At 39.7% G+C, this 20,900-nt stretch overlaps 1 protein-coding gene across 1 annotated transcript; it reads left to right on the plus strand.

The window, feature by feature from the left end:
• Window positions 1–1,050: 1,050 nt before the first annotated feature.
• On the plus strand, window positions 1,051–20,152 carry VIK (VH1-interacting kinase). The gene is made up of 11 exons (XM_077368186.1): window positions 1,051–1,483; window positions 4,711–4,785; window positions 6,417–6,533; window positions 7,094–7,188; window positions 15,389–15,509; window positions 15,641–15,720; window positions 18,209–18,268; window positions 18,534–18,655; window positions 18,745–18,830; window positions 18,910–19,025; window positions 19,759–20,152. The coding sequence occupies exons 1-11, from the start codon at window positions 1,172–1,174 to the stop codon at window positions 19,886–19,888; spliced, it is 1,314 nt and encodes a 437-aa protein (XP_077224301.1). The 5' UTR covers window positions 1,051–1,171; the 3' UTR covers window positions 19,889–20,152.
• The last annotated feature ends 748 nt before the right edge of the window (window positions 20,153–20,900 follow it).

Here is a 20,900-nt window from a genome sequence, read left to right on the forward strand (position 1 = left end):
TGTCTTTTATTATCTAACCAGAAGTCATAGGTTATTACAATTCCCAAATAAGTCTCAAAAGCCAATTAAAAAAAGAAAAGCAGTAGATGTTATGCAACGACTCATCTCATCCTTGCATAATCCATTTGTCGGGACGTGGGTGAGAAAATTCAGCACAAGAGCAATCGAGAATCTTTCACAGTTGTTTTCAAGACTGTAGTCAGTGTAATGGTGAAAGCCTTAATTTAATTAGGAAGCGTAAATAGGAAGCCGACAGTGGGCTAGGTAGATGTCCCTTCCTTCCAAGCGTGTTTTAAGACAAAAAAGAAAAGGGATTTTGCTAGGAACTTTTGCCGAAAGCCCATTTAGCGGCTTGCTTTTGCAGGAGACAACAGGTTGGGACCTCAGAGCTGACTAACAGTTGTCTGGGGTTTGGGCACTCACCCCCTCTTGGACACTCTTCTATGTTGATTTGATTAGCTTTTAGACAAGCTCTCAGTGGTTTGGGCACTCACCCCCTCTTGGACACTCTTCTATGTTGATTTGATTAGCTTTTAGACAAGCTCTCAGTGGAGTCTTAGAGATAAGGGTTATCTAGATTAGAAATTTTCTAGAGAAAGTGTGTCTTTGTGCACAACAAATGAGTTTGATCCTTCTCTCGAAGCGGATCAAGAGGCTGATCTTCTCTCTAAGAAGATCAATTCTGTTGGCTTTTAGATAGGCTCTCTCTCCCTTTCCCTCACGCTTATAAGTTGATTTGATTAGCTTTTAGACGTGCTATCTTTCTCATGTGATGATTTGATTGAGGGTTGATTTGTTTAGCTTTTAAGTAGAAAAGAAATAGAAATTTGCTAAGGACCATCTCAGAAGGCATTTCGCAAAACGGTGAATAGGCTCACTTTTTAACAGATTTTGTCTTTATCCTGTTTATGATTAAAAAGAGAAAAAGAAAAACCTGTTTTTTTGGTTAGATTAATCTCATCCCTTGGCTAAAAAAATGAACGGCTGGATCACTTTAGTTGCAATGGAGGTACAAACTTGATGACGAATGAATGGAAGAAGAAGAGTATTATTATTATTATTCCTGTCCAGATCGTGAATAGGTGAAAGCTAATTGTATCAGCTATAAGCTTACAGAGTGTAGAAGGAGATCGGAAACAAAGGCAATCCACACTCAGTTTTTTCTAATAATATGAGTGGGAAGAAAGAAGAAGGGGTTGTTGGAAGCAACACTCCTGAAGGGCAAGGAGAGGGATCTGGAGGGGATAAGCAAAAGGAGAAAGCTAGGGTTAGTAGAACATCGCTGATTCTATGGCACACTCATCAGAACGATGCCTCAGCCGTTCGTAAGCTCCTAGAGGAAGACCCTAGTCTTGTTTCCGCAAGGGATTATGATAATAGGACTCCTCTTCATGTTGCATCTCTTCATGGATGGATCGATGTTGCCAAATCACTTCTTGATTTTGGTGCCGATGTCAATGCTCAAGATCGCTGGAAGAACACTGTAATAATAACCTAATCTCTTTCTTTCTAATTACTTCAAAACTTTCAATTTCTGCTGTCTAATTAATTTAATTATCAAACTTACCATTTGTTCATCTGCTGAAATTCTCACAGATGAAATATATGTAATAAAATTGGCTAAATTCGAGGATATAGCCTTGCCTCCTTAACATTCCTTTTGGGTTTAAATTTCTAAGGCTTCCCACTTTGATTTAAATACTAAACAGGTAGGTACAAGTTACAATATAGCCACTCTACTTTCAAATAAAACCACTCCCTTTTAAACCCTACAAATAAAACAAGAGGAAGCCTAAACTGACGGGCGCCCTTGCATAAATAAGGTGAAAGGGCACCCCCATTGGTTGAAAGTGCATTCGTAATAGCACCGAAGATGTAAATGTTAAAGGCATTGAGTGCACTTTCAACCAATGGGGGCTATGTTTCACCTTATTTATGCAAGGGCGCTCTTCAGTTTAGACTTACTCGTAAAACAACTACTTAACTTACAATGACACATCATATATCTAATTAATTAACTGTTTATATAATAACATAATAACACTAAATGTCATGCCATGTGTGTCCCGCGTATCATCATCATCAGTATTTGGAATTCATTTGTTTGTATCTGTGCTCGTGTGATTGAAATTAGTAAAGCTTTGGTTTCTGATTTTCATGTTCATGAAAATGGATGTAAAATTTGAAATTTGTTTTATGTTCATTTTTACAACATAAAACAAATTTTACGTCAAAAGAAATGGAGCCTTAATGGAAATTGTAAGCTTCAAGGTACTCGGCACGACATCACAAATGAACGGTTATGAATTGAAGGGGCTCAGGAGAAAAAACCTTACCTTCAGTTGACATAATACAAAAGCAATCTATCTATATCTATATATACGTATGTAACACTTATAGTTTGTGTGTGACTCAGTATCCAAGAGAACCTCTCCCTAGGAGATTTGGAACAATGGAAAATTTGGAAACTTCCTTCATTCTCAACATTATTTATATGCATGGCTTTTCCCTTCCAGATGCATTAACATATCAAAATTTCATCCCAAAAGGCACCATTCGCTCTTTGTTGATTTTTTAGCAGCTTAAAGCAATGTTAAAGTATAAACGAATAAATAACAACTTCTCAAACAGCTTAAGCTTTTGGAGAAACTGGTAGTTTGACATGGTATCGGATCAATGGTCCTGAGTTCAAACCTCCTTGATATAAAAAAATCTACATGCAATGGTCAACCCAAAAGTGGGGCTGCATGTGTGGTGTGCCACGTGTAGGCCAACCCGAAGAAAGAGGGGCCACATGTGAGGGGGAGTGTTAAAGTATAAAAGAATAAAAAATGCCTTCTCCAACAGCTTAAGCTTTTGGAGTAACTGGTCGTTTCACAAGCACAGTCACTAATTGTCCTCTTTAATGGCTACAAGGCCTATTCACGATCCTGTCATGATCGCCAAAAGGAAAGAATACCTTCTCTATGTGGTGTGATGATCTCCATCCACCAAGTTTGGGCCCCGATGACTAAAAAATCTCCCTCAATATGGCCATGGCTTAATTAGTGTCCCAATGCAATTTTACCAATCATCTTGGACACTCACCCCTACAGAACTTTCTCACGTAGTTTATTTTTTCAATTTCACATCTATTTCTCAGGTTTTGATTATTTTTCTCACTATTAAATTCCAATTAGAACAGTTCTTAATCATTTTGCGACATATGACATGTGCCGGATTTGTGTTTTTTCTTTTGAACAAGTGATATATTTAGGCAACTGATTTTGGAATTGATAATATGCACGAACTCACATTGTCGCGCTTCTCAAAAGGCTGCTGATAGCATTTGATGATGGACTTTCTAATTATTTTACCTTTTTAAAACTTATGCACATTTCCCAAGACAAACAGATCTGTTATTGCACACTCAATGGATTCACCCAAACTTGTGCTACAATCTCATAGTTTTCTTGAGCTCGTTATGAGTCAAACATATCTGGTCCGCATGTGTACCTTTCTCTCTTATATCATTCTCACATTTCATGAGGTTGCTAGAAAACATTCATAGCAAAGCAATATCTCAATGTAAAGAAAGGGTAAAGATAAATAAAAATTGGTTATATGGGGAGAAAGATTGATAAAGAGTAGTTCTTGAGCGGCAGGGTGCTTTGTAGGTTGTGTGAGAGAAGAGATTGTGGGTTGGTTTGGGTTGTATATGACATGAGGAGAGGAGAAAGGAAAGGTGAAGAGAATGCGGACAACGGAGAATGGAGAAGAAAAAAATAACACAAAAAAGTATAAGGCTGTAAAATTGACCTGGAGGCACACAAGGATTCTCTTCTGTATCACATCTTAGGATATGAAGCATCACACTTCTAAAAAAGCACCACACACAATCAAAATAAGAAACCATTAATTTTCATTCATATTCAATTGTTTACAGGGCCAATAGGCCTTTCAAATTTATATGCTATGCAAGCCATACGAAATTGAGAAAAAAAACTATCATAGACTAATTAGGACTCTTATTCTCTCTTTACATGGATTCTATCAAATCCTACTCCAAATAAACTACTTTTCTTTTTGAAATAAAACTCCCAATGCAACTCAAACTCCTAATGACTTTACACTCCCATTAAATGGACATTTGTTACCACAAATAGTAGTGACTCTTTTAAGTTGCAAGGTGTGCCCTTGAGGTCACTTACCATCTCAAGTGATTAATTACAAATGACTTAAATGCCTCTATCACTTAATATTTTCGTAATACACATGCGAGCCTCATTTTAAACACCTACAACTTAAAGAAACCAAGTGATATTGTTGGGAAAAGGCCGTTATACCCATCCTATAACTTAAGGGGCTTAAAAGACACCTTAAAATTAAAATTTGAACCTTAGGATGGTTCCCATAAGCATGTGTACCTCATTCTCTCTTTCATGAGGTTGGCTGAAAACATTCATGGCAAAACAATATCTTCGAACTCGATCAATGCTTATAAGGCAAGCTCTTGTTACGATGTTTAAGTCTCTTGTACTTGATAATCATATTCACTTGAAGTATTCTCCATTTTTTCTCAAAAATATAAAATATGTTTTTTTGTATTCACTTGAAGTATTCTTCATTTATCTCAAAAAATATGAAAGTATGTTTTTTTGTCTTTATCTTGCTTTGCTATCTTGAATTCCGACATAATTTATCAACTAAACTAGTTTTTCTTCATGGCAGCCACTAGCTGACGCAGAAGGAGCTAAGAAACATGGCATGATTGAGCTGTTGAAATCGTATGGTGGCTTGTCTTATGTACGTTTGGAATTTCTCATCCCTTATTATAGTTTGCACCATGTGATTCCGTTTATTGCAACTATGATATTCATACAATATTAAATATCTTTCTAAACCGTGGATATTGTTTTTTAACAGGATTTTTTCCTTGAGTAAATGTATGAACTCTTGTGCCTTCTTACCATATCCATGTAGTGGGTCAATACTCAAGACTGTCTATTATGGTTCCATACAGTAATGTATTTGTAAATTCTGGATGGTACTCTCCACTTGAACCAAAATGCTTTTGAAAGGAATAGACAAATACTTTCAGATCATTTCAGTCTACTCAGCAATGGTCACATATCCCATTGACAAATATGAGGAGTGTTCTTTTAGTTTGATTCTTTTTTCTTTTTTTTTTGATTGGTAAGCTGGGATCGCCTGCAATGAGGAACAGTAACAACTGTCCTTAGGAGCTGCGAGTGACTTAGAGGAGCATCATGACGAACTTTCTTGTGATCATGAGTCGGGGATCCCACAGATGAGGAGTATGAGTTAGGAGTTAGTGGAAGATACCTCTTAACTTAATATTGCCAATAGAATTCTAACAAAATCCGAGGCTGGAGGAGCAAGAGATTTGACTTCGTACAACAATCTCCTCGACAAATGTTTGTTGGGGAGAGTGGATCTTCCTATTGATCATTGATGGTGGTAGTAGCATGAATGTGGTTTCGCTAAGTGCTTTGGTTTACCTTAAACGAACTCCAAAACCACATCCTAATCCATACAAGGTTGCATGGGTTGACAAAACTATCATCCTAGTCGCCTAGAGATTTTTATATCTTTTCATATCGTGGTATATGGGGATTTCATCTAATATGATGTCATTCCAGTGAGCATCGCAAATATATTACTCTGTGTACTATGGATATATCATATTTGATCGAATTGTCTTTCGTTATGGTCGATCTAATACCTCCCATCTACAACATAGTGGTTAGTATAGAGGTTAAGAAGAGTGTCAAGGAAGTTCCAGAGTCTATGGAGGAACCCAATCCTCTGCATCTTTTTAGCAAGAAACAATTTGTAGGATAACATAATGGGTCTCTCTTTAATAACAAGAAATTTCAAGATAAGCCTTTAGAGATACCTCCTAAGGTTTAGTATTCTTGATCTGCCCCTTTATGCACAGTCAATTATCTTAGCTTTGGTCCATTGCAGTACACATAGAAGTTTGTTTTTGCTTTGGAGTTGTCTGGATGTCAATCTCGTATCATTTGGAGATAGGAATTGATAGTAGAAAGTAAGAAACCATTTAATTAATGGAATGCAGGAAATGTTTGCCACGTCACAACATGATGTACATCCAAATTATTGATAGTAAAATTTTGTAGAGTATGCTAATTTGTTTTATGTTGTTACCTTGACTATTTCCTCAAAAGTTATATGAAGTAGTCTCTCTGCCCCTATGCTCTATACTATCTTTAATGTTACTGAAGAGGTCATCACTCATGAAGGTGGTGGTTTATCATGTGATTATATCAAATTCACATTTTTTAGCATGACATCTTTATTGTTACCGTTCAAAAATTTGTTTTTCATTTCGTTATTATCCATTCAAAAAAGAAAAAAACGGAAAACGTCTTATCTGAGTATATCTTTTGCAGGGGCAAAATGGCAGCCATTTTGAACCAAAGCCAGTTCCACCCCCTCTACCAAACAAGTGTGACTGGGAAATTGATCCGTCTGAGCTAGATTTTTCAACCTCGACTGTTATTGGAAAGGTGGGCCTTTATTCATGTTTTTTTTTTCTGTATGCCCATTTGCAGCATACAGAGAGGGAAACACCCGAAGATTTAAACGCTACTTTAGGGCGGTTGTGGATCTCCTACGGGATATGGAGTGTCTTTACTTTCATATACAAAGAGAAGGAAACACCTTTGTAGACTTTTTAGCTAATTTTGATGTTTCCATCCCAAACTTGATTTGGCATGAGATGCCTAGAATATAATTTTTCCCTTTTCCTTTTTTCCCCCTTGTATTGTGCCTCTACTAGCTCTGACTTGCCTTTTTTTAAAATAAATTTTTTATTTGTTTAAAAAGATGTATGCACCATAGCAAAATGTGTGACTATAGGTTATTTCAACATGGAAAATCTGTTAACTTTAGTCTTTTTCCTCTCTCTTTGTAATAGAACTACATGTTTCCAGTGCAATTGGGTTACTTGATCCATGTAAATCCACTTCATCTCAGAGCAACTTAGGTTTTTATGTGCTGGTACTAGTTTTTTGTTCATAATCAGTTTATTAGATTTGCTTTAGCTGATCAAAGTTTATTTTGGTAGGGATCTTTTGGTGAAATTTTGAGAGCAAGTTGGCGTGGAACACCAGTGGCAGTCAAACGCATTCTTCCATCTCTTTCAGATGATAGATTGGTGACGTAAGACCTATTATCTACTTCACATTTTCTTTTGCGTAGTTTAGACTATTTGATCATATGATTTAATGCCTTAGTTTTTATTAGATGTAGGATTGAAACCCTTCCTCCGGGCAGGAAACATAGACTACTGGATCAGACTTTAATTTGATTATTAATGTCATTAATGGAATATGTGGGTTGGGAATATATTCCACTACGTAAATATTAGAACATGTGTCACTGTTCAAAAACTTGGACTCAGACTAGGAAATCAGTCTTTTGGTTTTCTGAGTTCAATTATGCCTACTCAATTATAATCTCAGTGAGGTTCTATGAAAAATTAGTTGATCAATGAATTGAATTGGTAATTTTAATATAAAATTGGATTTCGGACTCAATACTTGAGCATGACCAAGTTTCATGTCTACCTGTGATTTTTGAAGCATGACATGTTTTGTGAATGACTCCATATCAAATTGAAAAGAGATGTAATTTCCAAATGCCATAAAATTACTTTGCAGCTTCAGTAATAAATGGAAACCGTGAGTACCTTCTTATGGATTTAACACTTATTTAGTAAAAGTTGAGCAGTATGAATTATGAAATGTCATTTTTAAAGCTAAGACTCATGTTGTAAGTTATTGATGTTTGACAAGATGATAATATTTTGACCTCTTGACTATGTTGAAGATAACCACACTTAGTATATCATTGTTGTTAGACGAAAGTTTAGACAGAGAAAATAGAATGAGTTAGGGTTATCTCCCCCTGACTCATATCTTTATACTAAAACATAAAGGGATGTACAAAGTCCTAAATGCCCTTAGGCAAGTTACATATTCCAACACTCCCCCTCAAGCTGGAATGTAGATATCATACATTCCTAGCTTGTTACATATATCACTCAATTTTGACTTATTTAAGGACTTTGTAAACATATCAGCTAATTGGTCCCCTGACCGAGTAAACACAGTGCAAATCTCTCTTTTCTGGATTCTTTGATGGATAAAATGACAATCCACTTCAATATGCTTGGTGCGCTCATGGAAGACTGGATTGTTGGCAATGTATATTGCAGCTTTGTTGTCGCAATAAAGCTGCGAAGGAGAAGATGAAATGAAGCCAATTTCAGAAAGAAGTGAACGTAGCCAAATAAGTTCCATGCTTGTCTGTGCCATTGCCCTGTATTCAGCCTCTGCACTGGACTTAGCTATAACATCCTGCTTCTTACTCTTCCATGAAACAAGATTGCCACCTACATATGTACAATACCCAGTGGTGGACCGTCTATCTGCTGGGGATCCAGCCCAATCTGCATCAGAGAAGCCTTCAACTTTCATATGGCCATGTCTTTTGAACATCAATCCCGTCCCTGGAGCCCCTTTCAAATACTTGAGAATCTGTGTCACCGCAGCCCAGTGAGAAGTACGTGGAGAGCTCATATACTGACTGACAACTCCAACAGCATATGAAATATCTGGCCGAGTAACCGTGAGATATATAAGTTTACCGACAAGCCTGCGATACCTGCCAGGATCCTCCAACAACTCTCCTTGTTCTGGAACGAGTTTCACATTAGGATCCATGGGTGCAGAAGCTGGTTTAACTCCAAGATTGCCTGTTTCTTTTAGCAAGTCCAAGACATACTTTCTCTGTGATAAGAACAAGCCTCTAGAAGAACGAGCAACCTCTATCCCCAAGAAATACCTGAGCTGACCCAAATCCTTAGTAGAGAATTCCTTTTGCAAGAAGGTTTTCAAATGTTGTATACCTTGTGAATTGCTCCCTGTGATGATTATGTCATCCACATAAACTATTAACAAAATACACCCAGCTGAAGAGTGATAACTGAAGACTGAGTGATCCACTGCGCATTGTTTCATGCCAAAGCGCATGACTGCCTCACTGAATCTCCCAAACCACGCACGCGGAGATTGTTTGAGGCCATAGAGTGACTTGCGTAGGCGACACACGTAGGAGGAAGTCTCCCCCTGAGCAACAAACCCTGGTGGTTGCTCCATATACACCTCCTCAGTCAGGTTGCCATGGAGGAAAGCATTCTTCACATCCAGCTGATGAAGGGGCCAGCTATGATTAACAGCAAGAGACAGGAGCACACGGATAGAGGGAATTTTCGCAACGGGACTGAAGGTCTCAGTGTAGTCAACACCAAAAGTCTGAGTGTATCCTTTCGCGACGAACCGTGCTTTTAAGCGCTCGACAGTACCATCAGGGAGGTATTTGATGGAGAAAACCCACCGACAACCAACAGGACGGGCACCAGGGGGTAGAGAAACCAGATCCCATGTATCATTACTATGAAGAGCGCCCATTTCTAGGTTCATAGCATCACGCCAGCCAGGATGGTTAAGAGCCTCAGCCACTGACTGTGGTAAAGATATAGAAGACAAGGAGGAAACAAAGCTCTGGAAGGTACTGGTGAGCTTATCATAAGAAACAAAACTCGAAATAGGATGTGCAGTGGAACGGGATCTCGTACGAGATGCAATAGGAGAATCAGAAACAACAGAGGAAGGCGGAAGAGAAGATACCTGAGAGCGGGAGAGAGGGATCATCGGCTCAGAAGATGATTGTGCGAGAGGAGGTAGAAGAGACCTATCTGTAACTTGGCGCCGCTGATATTGCTGTGTAATTTTAGGTGGAGCTGGCTTCTCCAACGTGGCAGAAGAAGTAGAAGCTGCAGAAGTTGGCCGCACGGAAATAGGAGATGACGGAAGAGAAGCAGGTAGATCTGGTAAGGGAAGCGAGACCTCGGACTCGAGAGAAGGGGTGAAAGATGCTGCGTCGTGTTGGAAGAATGCCTCAGACTCAAAGAACGTAACATCGGCTGAGACAAACCAGCGACGCAGACGAGGGCTATAGCAACGATAGCCTTTCTGCGTACGGGAATACCCCAGAAAGACACAACGCTCAGACCGGGGATCGAGTTTGTCACGGCCAGGTCCAAGGTGATGAACAAAACAAACGCATCCAAATACACGAGGTGTCAGAGGAAACTGTTCCTTTTAGGAGATAAAATCTCGAAGGAAGAGGCACCCTCTAAGACAGAGGAAGGAAGGCGATTTGCTAAGAAACACGCCGTGAGAAGGGCATCACTCCAGTATGCCTTAGAAACACTCATCTGAAAAAGAAGAGTGCGACCTACTTCAAGCAAATAACGAAGTTTCCTTTCAGCAACATCATTGTGTTGAGAGGTGTACGCACATGAAGACTGATGTAAAATCCCATGTTGGGAGAGATAGGATTGAAAGCCATTAGTATCAGAAAAATATTCTCTAGCATTGTCAGTACGAAGACATTTAATATTGCAATTATATTGATTCTTAATTTCAGAATGAAATGTGCGAAGAGCAAAGAACACGTCGGATCGACTCTTCAGTAAATATAACCAGGTCATGCGTGAGAAGTCATCAATAAACACAATAAAATACCGAAAGCTAGTAGTAGACGCGACCCCAGAGGGTCCCCATACATCAGAATGGACTAATTCAAAAGGACTAGACACTCGACTAATGATCCGGGACGGAAACGACACACGACGGTGCTTCCCGAGTTCACAGGACTCGCACTGAAAACTAGAAAAAGGTCCGGGAACCAGAGAAGTCTGCTGCAGCCGCTGAAGTGAAGGATGCCCCAGGCGACAATGCCACTGAAATGTATCCACAGAGCTATGTAAGACAGTAGGCGGCCGGCAGTCAAGACGATAGAGTCCATCTACCTCACGACCCGTTCCAATCGTTTTCCCAGTCTAGAGATCCTGAAATAAACAGTAAGATGGGAAAAATGAGACAGAACAGTGAAGAGATTTAGTAATTTGGCTAACTGAAAGTAAACTAAATGGTGATTTTGGTACACATAAAACAAAAGATAAGGTAAGAGCAGGATGAGGGGAGATATAACCAACACCAGTGATAGGTGTAGTGGACCCATCAGCAAGGGTGATAGACTGAGAGGGAGACGAGAAAGAGCGAAAAGAATGAAGCTGAGAAGAGTTATCAGTCAGGTGATTGGATGCGCCAGAGTCAATGATCCATGACCCTGAGCTAGATAGAAGAGTAGTGGGTGAACTACCTGGCTGGGCGAAACCTGTAGAGGGAGGACGAGAATTGAGCCGCAGACGCTGGAACTCCTCATAATCGGCACGGGATAATGTATAGGTGGAATCAGCTGGTGCAGGAACAGAAGCAGAGGGAGTGCAATTTGAAGCCGAAGCAGTAGTAGCACCCATGTGAGCCGAGCGTGCCTGACGAAGCTCGGGATGCAGGGTATAGCAATGGTCAATATAATGTCCCTCGTGTTGACAGTGAGTGCAAAAAGAACGGCCACGTCCACCACCATAACGACCACCACCACGGCCGGCACGACCACGACCAGAGGAGGCTCCACCACGAGGCGGGCGAGTACTGCCATCATAGGTCGCGAGAGCAGAACCATCAATAGGAACAGATATCATGGGATCACCAGGAGAGCACTGCTGGACGCGGGAGTAAACCTCAGTAAGGGAAGGAATAGCGCCAGAACCGATAATCTGCTGAGGAAGATGCATGTACTCTGGACCTAAACTCTCAAGGTACTGCACAACACGGATCTGATCCCTCTGACGGGCAGCCTCTGTGAGATCCGTGGTAAGCGGCATGTAAACATCAAGCTGCTGACAGAGGCCAACGAATTGGCTGTAATGGGTGGCAAGAGGAAGATCACCACGGCGGAAACGCATTCACTCGGAATAGGTAAAGCAGATCCGACTAATGTTTGCCACGCCAGAGTAAAGAAGAGTAACCTGATCCTAGATCCGTTTCGCAGTAGGCAGAAGCATTAAGGGCCCAAAGACGTGAGGGGCCATACTCTGCCACAGAAGGGTACAAACAAGAGCATCCTCCTGTTCCCAGCGATCAAAGGTGGGATCCGTCGTAGGAGGAGGATCACGACGAATGACGTGGGCTTTCCCACGGGCAATAAGATACTTCTCGACGGCTGCTTTCCAAGTAACGTAGTTTGCCCCATCCAACTTAACAGTAGTGATATGTGGGAATGATCCATCCACAGAGAGAGATGATGACGAAGAAGACGCCAAAGAGGGTGTCAGACGAACACCAGGAGCCACTCCTGTGGAAGGATTGTCAAGCACCTCCTCCATAACAACAAGCAAGAAAGAAACAGACAATCGAAACCAAGACGAATAACAGGACATAACAAAATAGGTGGGCAAACTAGGATACGCCAAGAAAGCTAGACGCGGCTCCGAGAATGACGGGCATCAACGAAGCTTGACAAGAGGGAAGCCCCATGAGGCACAGAGGGGAGCCGCAAAGACAAACTAGAATCAAAGTAGGGTAAGAGTAAGAGATGAAGATCTAGGGTTTACCAAGGGACGAAAGGGAGAGGAGGAAAAGTGATGGGGGTTGAAAAACTTGGGGTGTGAGGCTTACTAGTAGACCTACGAATTGGGGGCTGGAAAAAATAAAAATTCTTGTGCGAGGCAAAACACAGCTAGACGCGGCTCCAAGAATGACGGGCATCAACGAAGCTTGACAAGAGGACAGCCCCATGAGGCACAGAGGGGAGCCGCAAAGACAAACTAGAATCAAAGTAGGGTAAGAGAGGAGGAAAAGTGATGGGGGTTGAAAAACTTGGGGTGTGAGGCTTACCAGTAGACCTACGAATTGGGGGCTGGAAAAAATAAAAATTCTTGTGCGAGGCAAAACACAGCTGCAGATCCTCAGTCCTGGAAAAGGTTTTCCAAGGTGAGAAAATATTTTCCTGGAAAATTTTGGGGGGGTGCAAATCCTCGGTCCTGGAAAAAGATTTCTGGGTTGGTGGAAAATTTGGGGGGGGGGGGGTGTGCAAATCCTCGTTCTTGGAAAATAATTTCCACCCTGTGTGGAAGATGTTTTAGGGGTTGCTGCGCGGGGGAGGAGAGGCGTGACTCGTCGGGGACGGAGGGCCTTCGGCTCGGAGGGAACGACTCCTTCTCGGGACGAAAAAGACAGCGTGTCGGTATGCCTCGGATGAAACTTAGCCTGGAGTTGGGTTTCGTAGCGCGGGGGGTGGGGTGGGAGGGCGGAGAAGATGGAGGCTGATACGGAACCGTAGGGATCAGAAAACCCTAAGGCTCTGATACCATGTTAGACGAAAGTTTAGACAGAGAAAATAGAATGAGTTGGGGTTATCTCCCCCTGACTCATATCTTTATACTAAAACATAAAGGGATGTACAAAGTCCTAAATGCCCTTAGGCAAGTTACATATTCCAACAATTGTATTCTGATGTAACTGATCACTGTGTCTCTCTTCTTCCCGTTACTCCCTCACATAAGGACTCTGGACAGGTTGATTGGACCTTTCACCTCCACATTGGACATGTCAGCAAGCACATTTGTTAGAGTCTCTCCAATCACCTTCCTTACTCCGAAAGCAAACTCCGAGATTCCAATCTCCTTGCATGACACCAAGGCCCTATAAACACTTTTTTGCTCTAACACCCTGATGAGAGACCGAGAAAGAAGATCTGATTAGCACTCTTGCTAGTGTCAAGTTCCTTCTAACGTCGCATCCCCAAATATTTCTATGTCTCGTACACGGAAAGGTAGCCCACAAATGGATAACCAAAGGATGTCAGATTTCTCAAGAGCAAAGCGTGCCTGTATGTGCTCTTCAATAGTGGGATCCAGGGCTGATGCCTTTCTTTTCCATCACCAACTTGACATCTTTTTCTGATGGAAAGATAATGAGCACTTCCTAGTTTCTGACTGACAAAACCTTAACCCTGCCATTAATTCTCATTTCCCCTTCATCCATCCCTCTAAGATTTCATTCGATATCGAGAAATCATTCACCATAGCTACTGGCAGCACTTCAGGAACTCACTATTCTGCTTCGAGGATTTTGCCGACACTGAATACACAGTGTCTTCATATTTGTAATCGAAACCACCCAGATCTCTCAAAGGATGGACAACCCTAAAGATTGATCTGATCCCTCATTACTATGGACACCTATGTTTACTATTGACACCTACCTTCCCTCTCTAGCGTCTCATCTCACGAGAAGGACCTCATCACTCAAATATGGTAATTCTCATCTGGATATTCTCAATTAGTACTAAGCACGGAGGAGACCAACATACTGAGGCCTCACAACATAAGAGTCTCCTATGGAAGGAGGGCGTCATATCTCACGATCAGTCCTTGCCCATCACTTCCCACACAATCTGCAAAGCACGTGGTAGTGAAAGTTACTGTGGGGCATTCCCAGTCACCTATCTTGCCTTTAGCTCTCAAAATTGCCGTTATCTCAATCTGGCGATCTCCTTTCGATCAAACTCCATGCCATGCATCTCCAAAGGAAACAATCCCATCCCTATCCTTGATATATAAACTTAGAAAGACTGCAATCACACCTAGCTCTCACATATGATTATTTAGGGGAGCGATTTCTATTACAATTTTCCCAGTGATCTTTATCTTGAGCTTGACTTCAATTTCGATGCCTCTAACGCGATGGGGAATGCCAGCACCAAGAGGCAGTATCACCATCAGACCTCCTTCAGTATTCAAGGGCTTGAGGTAATAGCTATTTTTCTGAATAAATATCTTGATTTTTTCCGAGACCAAAATTATGGTTGATGGCTGATGGAACCTTCTCTTGAGGGTGCTTTTGCAACGCAACATGCTATTCATTTCTCATCTATTAAATGAATGGATGCATCTGTACTGTGGACAACAAAACATCATTTTACTGTATCTTTTTTTTTTCCTGATTTGTTTGGGACCCATGTTCTCCCTGAGGGTTGTATAAAGAACTGAAAAGCATTGGTTGGTTTACAAATACACCTTTTCTTTTCATGGATTTGGTACTTGAGTGGGATGTAACATGTATTGAGGGAAATGACTAATGGTTGATGTCTAGTTTCCAAGAGATTTTCAAGCGCTCATCTCAGGTAGTCATTTTCAGGTGCTCTATTGTAAATCTTGAATAATTTATGTCATCATTTACATTTAAAAATGCATGTTTGGTAGTGTTTATCTCATTTATGCTTAATAAATGCTTTTCCTTGTTATCGGTGCATTACAGATGGTTATTTAGCCATTATTTTTAATCTGGGTTGTCTGAATAGGCATTTGTTGGTGGGATATAGAAAAGTTTTTCCACCAAATATGGGCAATGATATTCCTTACTAATCTAATGCTCTCACAACTCAGCCAAGACTTCAGGCATGAGGTTAATTTGCTCGTGAAGCTGCGTCACCCCAATATTGTCCAATTCCTTGGAGCAGTCATGGAAAAGAAACCTCTGATGTTGATCACTGAGTATCTCCGAGGGGTAATACGATGTTTAATTTTGTCCGGTATTCTGGCTGTGGAAGTTAATTTGAAGTGTACTGAGAAAATCAATATTTATTAAAGGAGTGACTATTTGTAAAATAAGTGACTTTTGTCTATGTTCCTTTTCAGGGCGATCTTCATCAATTTCTCAAGGAAAAGGGTTCACTTAGTCCATCAACAGCTATTAACTTTGCTTTAGACATTGCCAGGTAAGGCTTCACTTAGTCCGTCAACAGCTATTAACTTTGCGTTAGACATTGCCAGGTAAGGCTTCTCACTTAATCCCTCAACAGCTATTAACTTTGCGTTGATATTGCCAGGTACTAAGGAGAGAGATTTTATAATAATTGTTCCAGGAGAGATATTTTAGAAAATTTGCTGCAACAGATTCTCATGAATCATAACTTCACGGGTCTTGCTATATTATCTATACATTTGTAGTATCATGCCTGAATGACTGGAGAATTTAATTCAAGATAGATTACTCAGATACGTAGAATAAAATCATCCATATGAAGAACCAATATGCGCCTGATTGAAACAACCATCAATTTATTCTTGCTTATTATAATGATGTAGATAACATATTTGATGCAGACTAGATGGGGAAAGGATGTTCCGAGCAGAAATATTACTTAAGATCGAATAAAAAAATTAACTTAAACAGTACTAGCACTATGCAACAAGAAGAAATAAAATCAGAAAAAAAACCTAAAAAAATACCAACTCTTGTTGTTGTAAAATGTTCCTTTACAACTTACATAAGAGAGAATTCTACGAATCTTGCTAAATTTTGTATAAACCAACTTCTAATTTAAAGAAATAACTGCGGAAACAAACTGCAATAGAGAAAATCCCAAATATTGAATGAAACCTCACAAAATTTAACCTGTATAGACCCGATAAGAAATTCTCTAAAGATCCCAGAAAGATTGTGATAATTTATTGCAAATAAAATTGACAAGGGATCCAAGAAACCCTGGTGTGCCATTTGCTGAATCAGCATGATGCCATGATGACGTGGTGGTGACTTCACCATTATGGCCAGTTTTGGCCGTGTTTCTTCTTTCCTATATACTGTAAACTTGTAGAGGAGCTGGAGGAGATTATTGTGGGGTTTGTGGGCCCATTAATTTTTCTGCATTGCCCACCCTCTAGAAAGAAATCAACCATGATTTTGTTTTCTCGAATTTTTCATCTAGATTCATCAAATTTGTGGAAATCAAAATCAGCAATTGTGGAAATCAGAAGGGATTTCCACAATTCAAATTTGTTTTATTATTCAATGTATTCATCAATTTTTTCTTTTTTGACTTCTTGTCTTCTTTCTTTTCAAAATGATATGGACCCAGGTCTGACTATAACATCCCAAGATCTAAAACGAGAAAAAAAAACATAAATTAGCTTCATTATTTTAATTTTTTATTTTTTGGTGTCATTATAAATGCGGATGGGTGACGTTGATCCAATGGGCCCCCTTGCTGCTGGTTTTTTGGAAGGTTTCCCCTCAGTTTAGCTCTCTCTCTCTCTCTCTCTCTCGTCATTATTTTGGGATAAAAAATATTGTTTTCTCATTTGCTAACAGTGATCGATACCATTGCTGATCGCATATCCTGATGCTTACTCACAAACTTGCATGCAAGTGTAATAACCCAGAGTTGTCGGGGTTTGGCTTGAATAATAAATGAAAGTTGTTAAGCACACTTAATAATAGATCCAAGAGGCCCATGGATATGATAAATAGAAATTAAAGGATGCGAGATAACAATATTTACTTCGGCTTAAGGTACAAGTTAATTTAGTTTAACTTTGTTAAATCTGATTTCAATGCTAACCCTCCTTTCATTTCCTTTTCTCTCACTGAAAAATTAATAATGCCCTTACGAATTGATATGAAGGAGCTCTCTATCTTTATATTTTAAGTAGTTTATTGAATCTATGCTTTCATTTCATGCAAATGCTTGCTTCTCTCGATTAATCCAATACCGGTACAAAGTTTTAAGTCCTGGATTCATCAACATTATACATATCTGCACGCATGCACGTGCACGCGGACATGTACCCACATATGTGCAAGCGTTCCTGGCTCGTGTTAATGCATGGTGTAAAATGGTGGGGCCCACCCCATCAAAACATGAGGTGTAAAATGGTGGACCCACCCATGCATGGATTTTTGGTGATGGTGGGACCCCCCCCTGTCAAGATGTGTAAAATAGTGGAACCCACCCCATCAAAACACGAGGTGTAAATGATGGGCCCCACCCTATGGTGGAGATGGTGCTCCCCACCCACGGGTGTGAAATGGTGGCCCCACCGCCTCAAAATGTGAGGTGTAAAATGGTGGCCCCATCGCATCAAAATGTGAGGTGTAAAATGGCGGCCCCACTCTATGCCTGGGTTGGGTGGAGATGGTGGGCCCCACCCCCATCAAATCATGAGGTGTAAAATGGTGGGTCCCACGCCATCAAAACACCAACTGTAAAATGTTGGGGCCCACCAATGCTATGCATGAGGTGTAAAAAACTTCATGGAAGTTTCTAAATAAATAAAATTTATTTTCTATGAAGACAAATTTCCATCAAAGTTTTCCTTCGAAAAAGATTTCCAATGAAAAATTTCCATGAAAAAATGAATGACAAAAAAAGAAAGACACATTTAGCATATATTATAGATGGTTGTTTTCTCTTTTCTGTGCAGGGGCATGGCTTATCTCCATAATGAGCCCAATGTTGTAATTCATCGAGACCTAAAGCCAAGGTGAGTTTGATTTGCATATTTTATTTGATGTTCATACTAGTGTCAAAAACCTTTAGGCTTGATTTGGAAAAAGGTCTTTTAATTTCTAAGTTTTACATGTTCAAGTCAATGAATGCTCAAATTTTGTAAGAAAGACAGCGAAGTAGATCAACTCCACTGATTTTTTTTTCATTAAAAAGCTCGGAGGTTATGGAATTCGTCAGCAAGCTTTTGAAAATTGGTTGTGTGATTTTATTGGGAACTTTTTTAATTGGTGGAATTTCAGGAATGTTCTTCTGGTCAACTCCAATGCAGACCATTTAAAGGTTGGCGACTTTGGACTGAGCAAGCTCATCAAAGTCCAAAACTCTCATGATGTGTATAAAATGACTGGAGAAACTGGAAGCTGTGAGTATATATATTTTTAGATTCTATTTTATTTAATCGAAATAAGAACTTTGCATACGGAACTGATTTTCCTGATTTTGGAACAAAAGACCGGTATATGGCTCCTGAAGTCTTCAAGCATAGGAAATATGATAAGAAAGTTGATGTTTTCTCCTTTGCGATGATATTGTATGAGGTAATTTGGTTTATCTTTAGTTATTTGTGGTAACATGACAGCTTAAGTTCCTTTTGATCATATAAGTTTTCTCCCCTAGATGCTCGAAGGTGACCCTCCATTAGCAAACTATGAACCTTATGAAGCTGCCAAGTATGTGGCAGATGGACACAGACCCATCTTCCGTGCGAAAGGATATCTCCCTGAACTCAGAGAGTAAGTATAAAACATTTCTAAAATAGCATCTGTCTACATTTTGCTCTACTTCCTGGTAAAATTTATAAAAAAAAAAATTTGAAATAAAATGGTCTCGGCGCTCATAAACACTCTGGCTTATTGGTATGTTAGATGTATGTGTTAGTTTGTTGTATTGGCTAAGCCCTATGTCACAAATATCTCTTATATTTTCAAAATATAGCGATTTTATCGCGATATTTTGATAAAAATACAAAATCTCGAAATAATCTCAAAAATTTAAAAATATGGCGATATTTTCATTTATCGCAATAATATCACTATATTTTAATGATATTTTTTATTTTTTCTTAATTTATATATTTTCAAATAATTTAATTTTGCCATTTTCTCCTGATATAAACCGAAAGGGATTTGCTAGGGCTTTTGTCTTCATTCACTGTGTGGCTAGTTTGACTTGCGACAGACCATCTGCGAAATGCCTTTTGTGATGGACCCTAGCAATTCCCAAACTGAAATAATAATAATAATAATATATCCTGAGATTTTCCCTTGCTGAGAAATTCCCGAGAAGGATATCTATGACATAGGCGAAGCCCTAGCCACCTAGATTCTCATTGCTCCTTGACATTTCCTTTTTTTGGGTTTGATCGCCCAATTCCCTTTTGTTGTTTAGCACCAATTGTTCCTGGTGATTAGTAACTTGGCAGAATAATATAAACATCGTCTAATTTTGGTTTATTGGATATTTTAGGCTGACGGAGCACTGTTGGGCTGCGGACATGAACCAGAGGCTGTCTTTCCTGGAGATCCTCAAGAAGCTTGAAAAGATTAAGGAGAACATGTCACAAGATCATCATTGGAACATATTTACACAAAGCTGAGCCCATGTCATGTGTCTCTCTCTATACATACTGTTTTCCCAAGTTGTGTTATATGGAAGATGAGGGGGTTACAATAACACTAGACATAGTGATTGGTTTGTTATCAAGGACAGCAAGGGTGTCATAATGGCCTACCAACCCATCATTAGTCTCTGGCCATTCTTATAATTTTCACATTTGATTCATACCAATATGTTAAATGTTTGATGGACAGAAATTTCTCTGTTTTTTGTTTGTATCAAATTTGAGATGGCTTTTGGCTTTTTTCTTGTCTCCATTATTGTTCCTATAGCTCTTTATTATGTCAATTCAGTTCTTGAGTTGTCTTTTGTAAGTGCGTGAGTTGTTTTATTTTGCATACAGGGATCTTCTTGAGTTAATATAGACGGGAGAGGGTATAGGCTTTAGTTTGTATGATGGTATCATTTTTTCGAATTAGAAGCCAAGGTGAGTTTAGTTTAGGCAGACATACACATATTTCAAGAGTAGATTCACCTGTAGTTGTATGAGCAGGTAGAGTACAAGTTGAGGCCACTTCCTCAATGGTCCAAACAATTTATTTGTTGGACCTAGCTATGGATGGGCCATGGATCAAACTCCATCCCCATTGGACGATTCTAGCCCTCCAATTTGTTGAGGCTTCTTTGATGAATACAGACCAGCTCTCTTGTATTTTTCTCAGAGTCCATTTAATGCAAACAAATTGGAGGGTTAGAATCGTCCAATGGGGATGGATTTTGCTCAATCCTATAAAATCCCCCCTTTGTTGGAAACCCCTCCATCAAGAGCTATGTAACAATAAGAAAAAGAAATGGTTGAGAGTAACAAACTAAAACTTGACATTTTATTACTGCTTATCAAGGTTCTAGGACCGTTACAGAATGCTTTTGAATATTTGCTATAAGGTGTCCCACCATTATTGGATGATCTTAGACCATTGATTTGGTAGAGAAGCATTAAGCTGGGATCTAACCTCTGACCTAAGGGTTCTTTCAAAGGAAATAGTCTTTAC

Source organism: Tasmannia lanceolata, unplaced genomic scaffold (assembly GCF_043159265.1).
Source record: "Tasmannia lanceolata isolate RefF3 unplaced genomic scaffold, GAP_Taslan_0.1 ptg000025l, whole genome shotgun sequence".
NCBI classification, from domain to species: domain Eukaryota; kingdom Viridiplantae; phylum Streptophyta; class Magnoliopsida; order Canellales; family Winteraceae; genus Tasmannia; species Tasmannia lanceolata.

Bases quoted from the DNA above. Each gene is read 5' to 3' on its own strand.
- VIK (XM_077368186.1), top strand. From the start codon at position 1,172: ATGAGTGGGAAGAAAGAAGAAGGGGTTGTTGGAAGCAACACTCCTGAA. The intron at 7,189-15,388 runs GTAAGACCTATT...CTCACAACTCAG, and splicing joins TCAGATGATAGATTGGTGAC to CCAAGACTTCAGGCATGAGG. The intron at 18,269-18,533 runs GTGAGTTTGATT...GTGGAATTTCAG, and splicing joins CATCGAGACCTAAAGCCAAG to GAATGTTCTTCTGGTCAACT.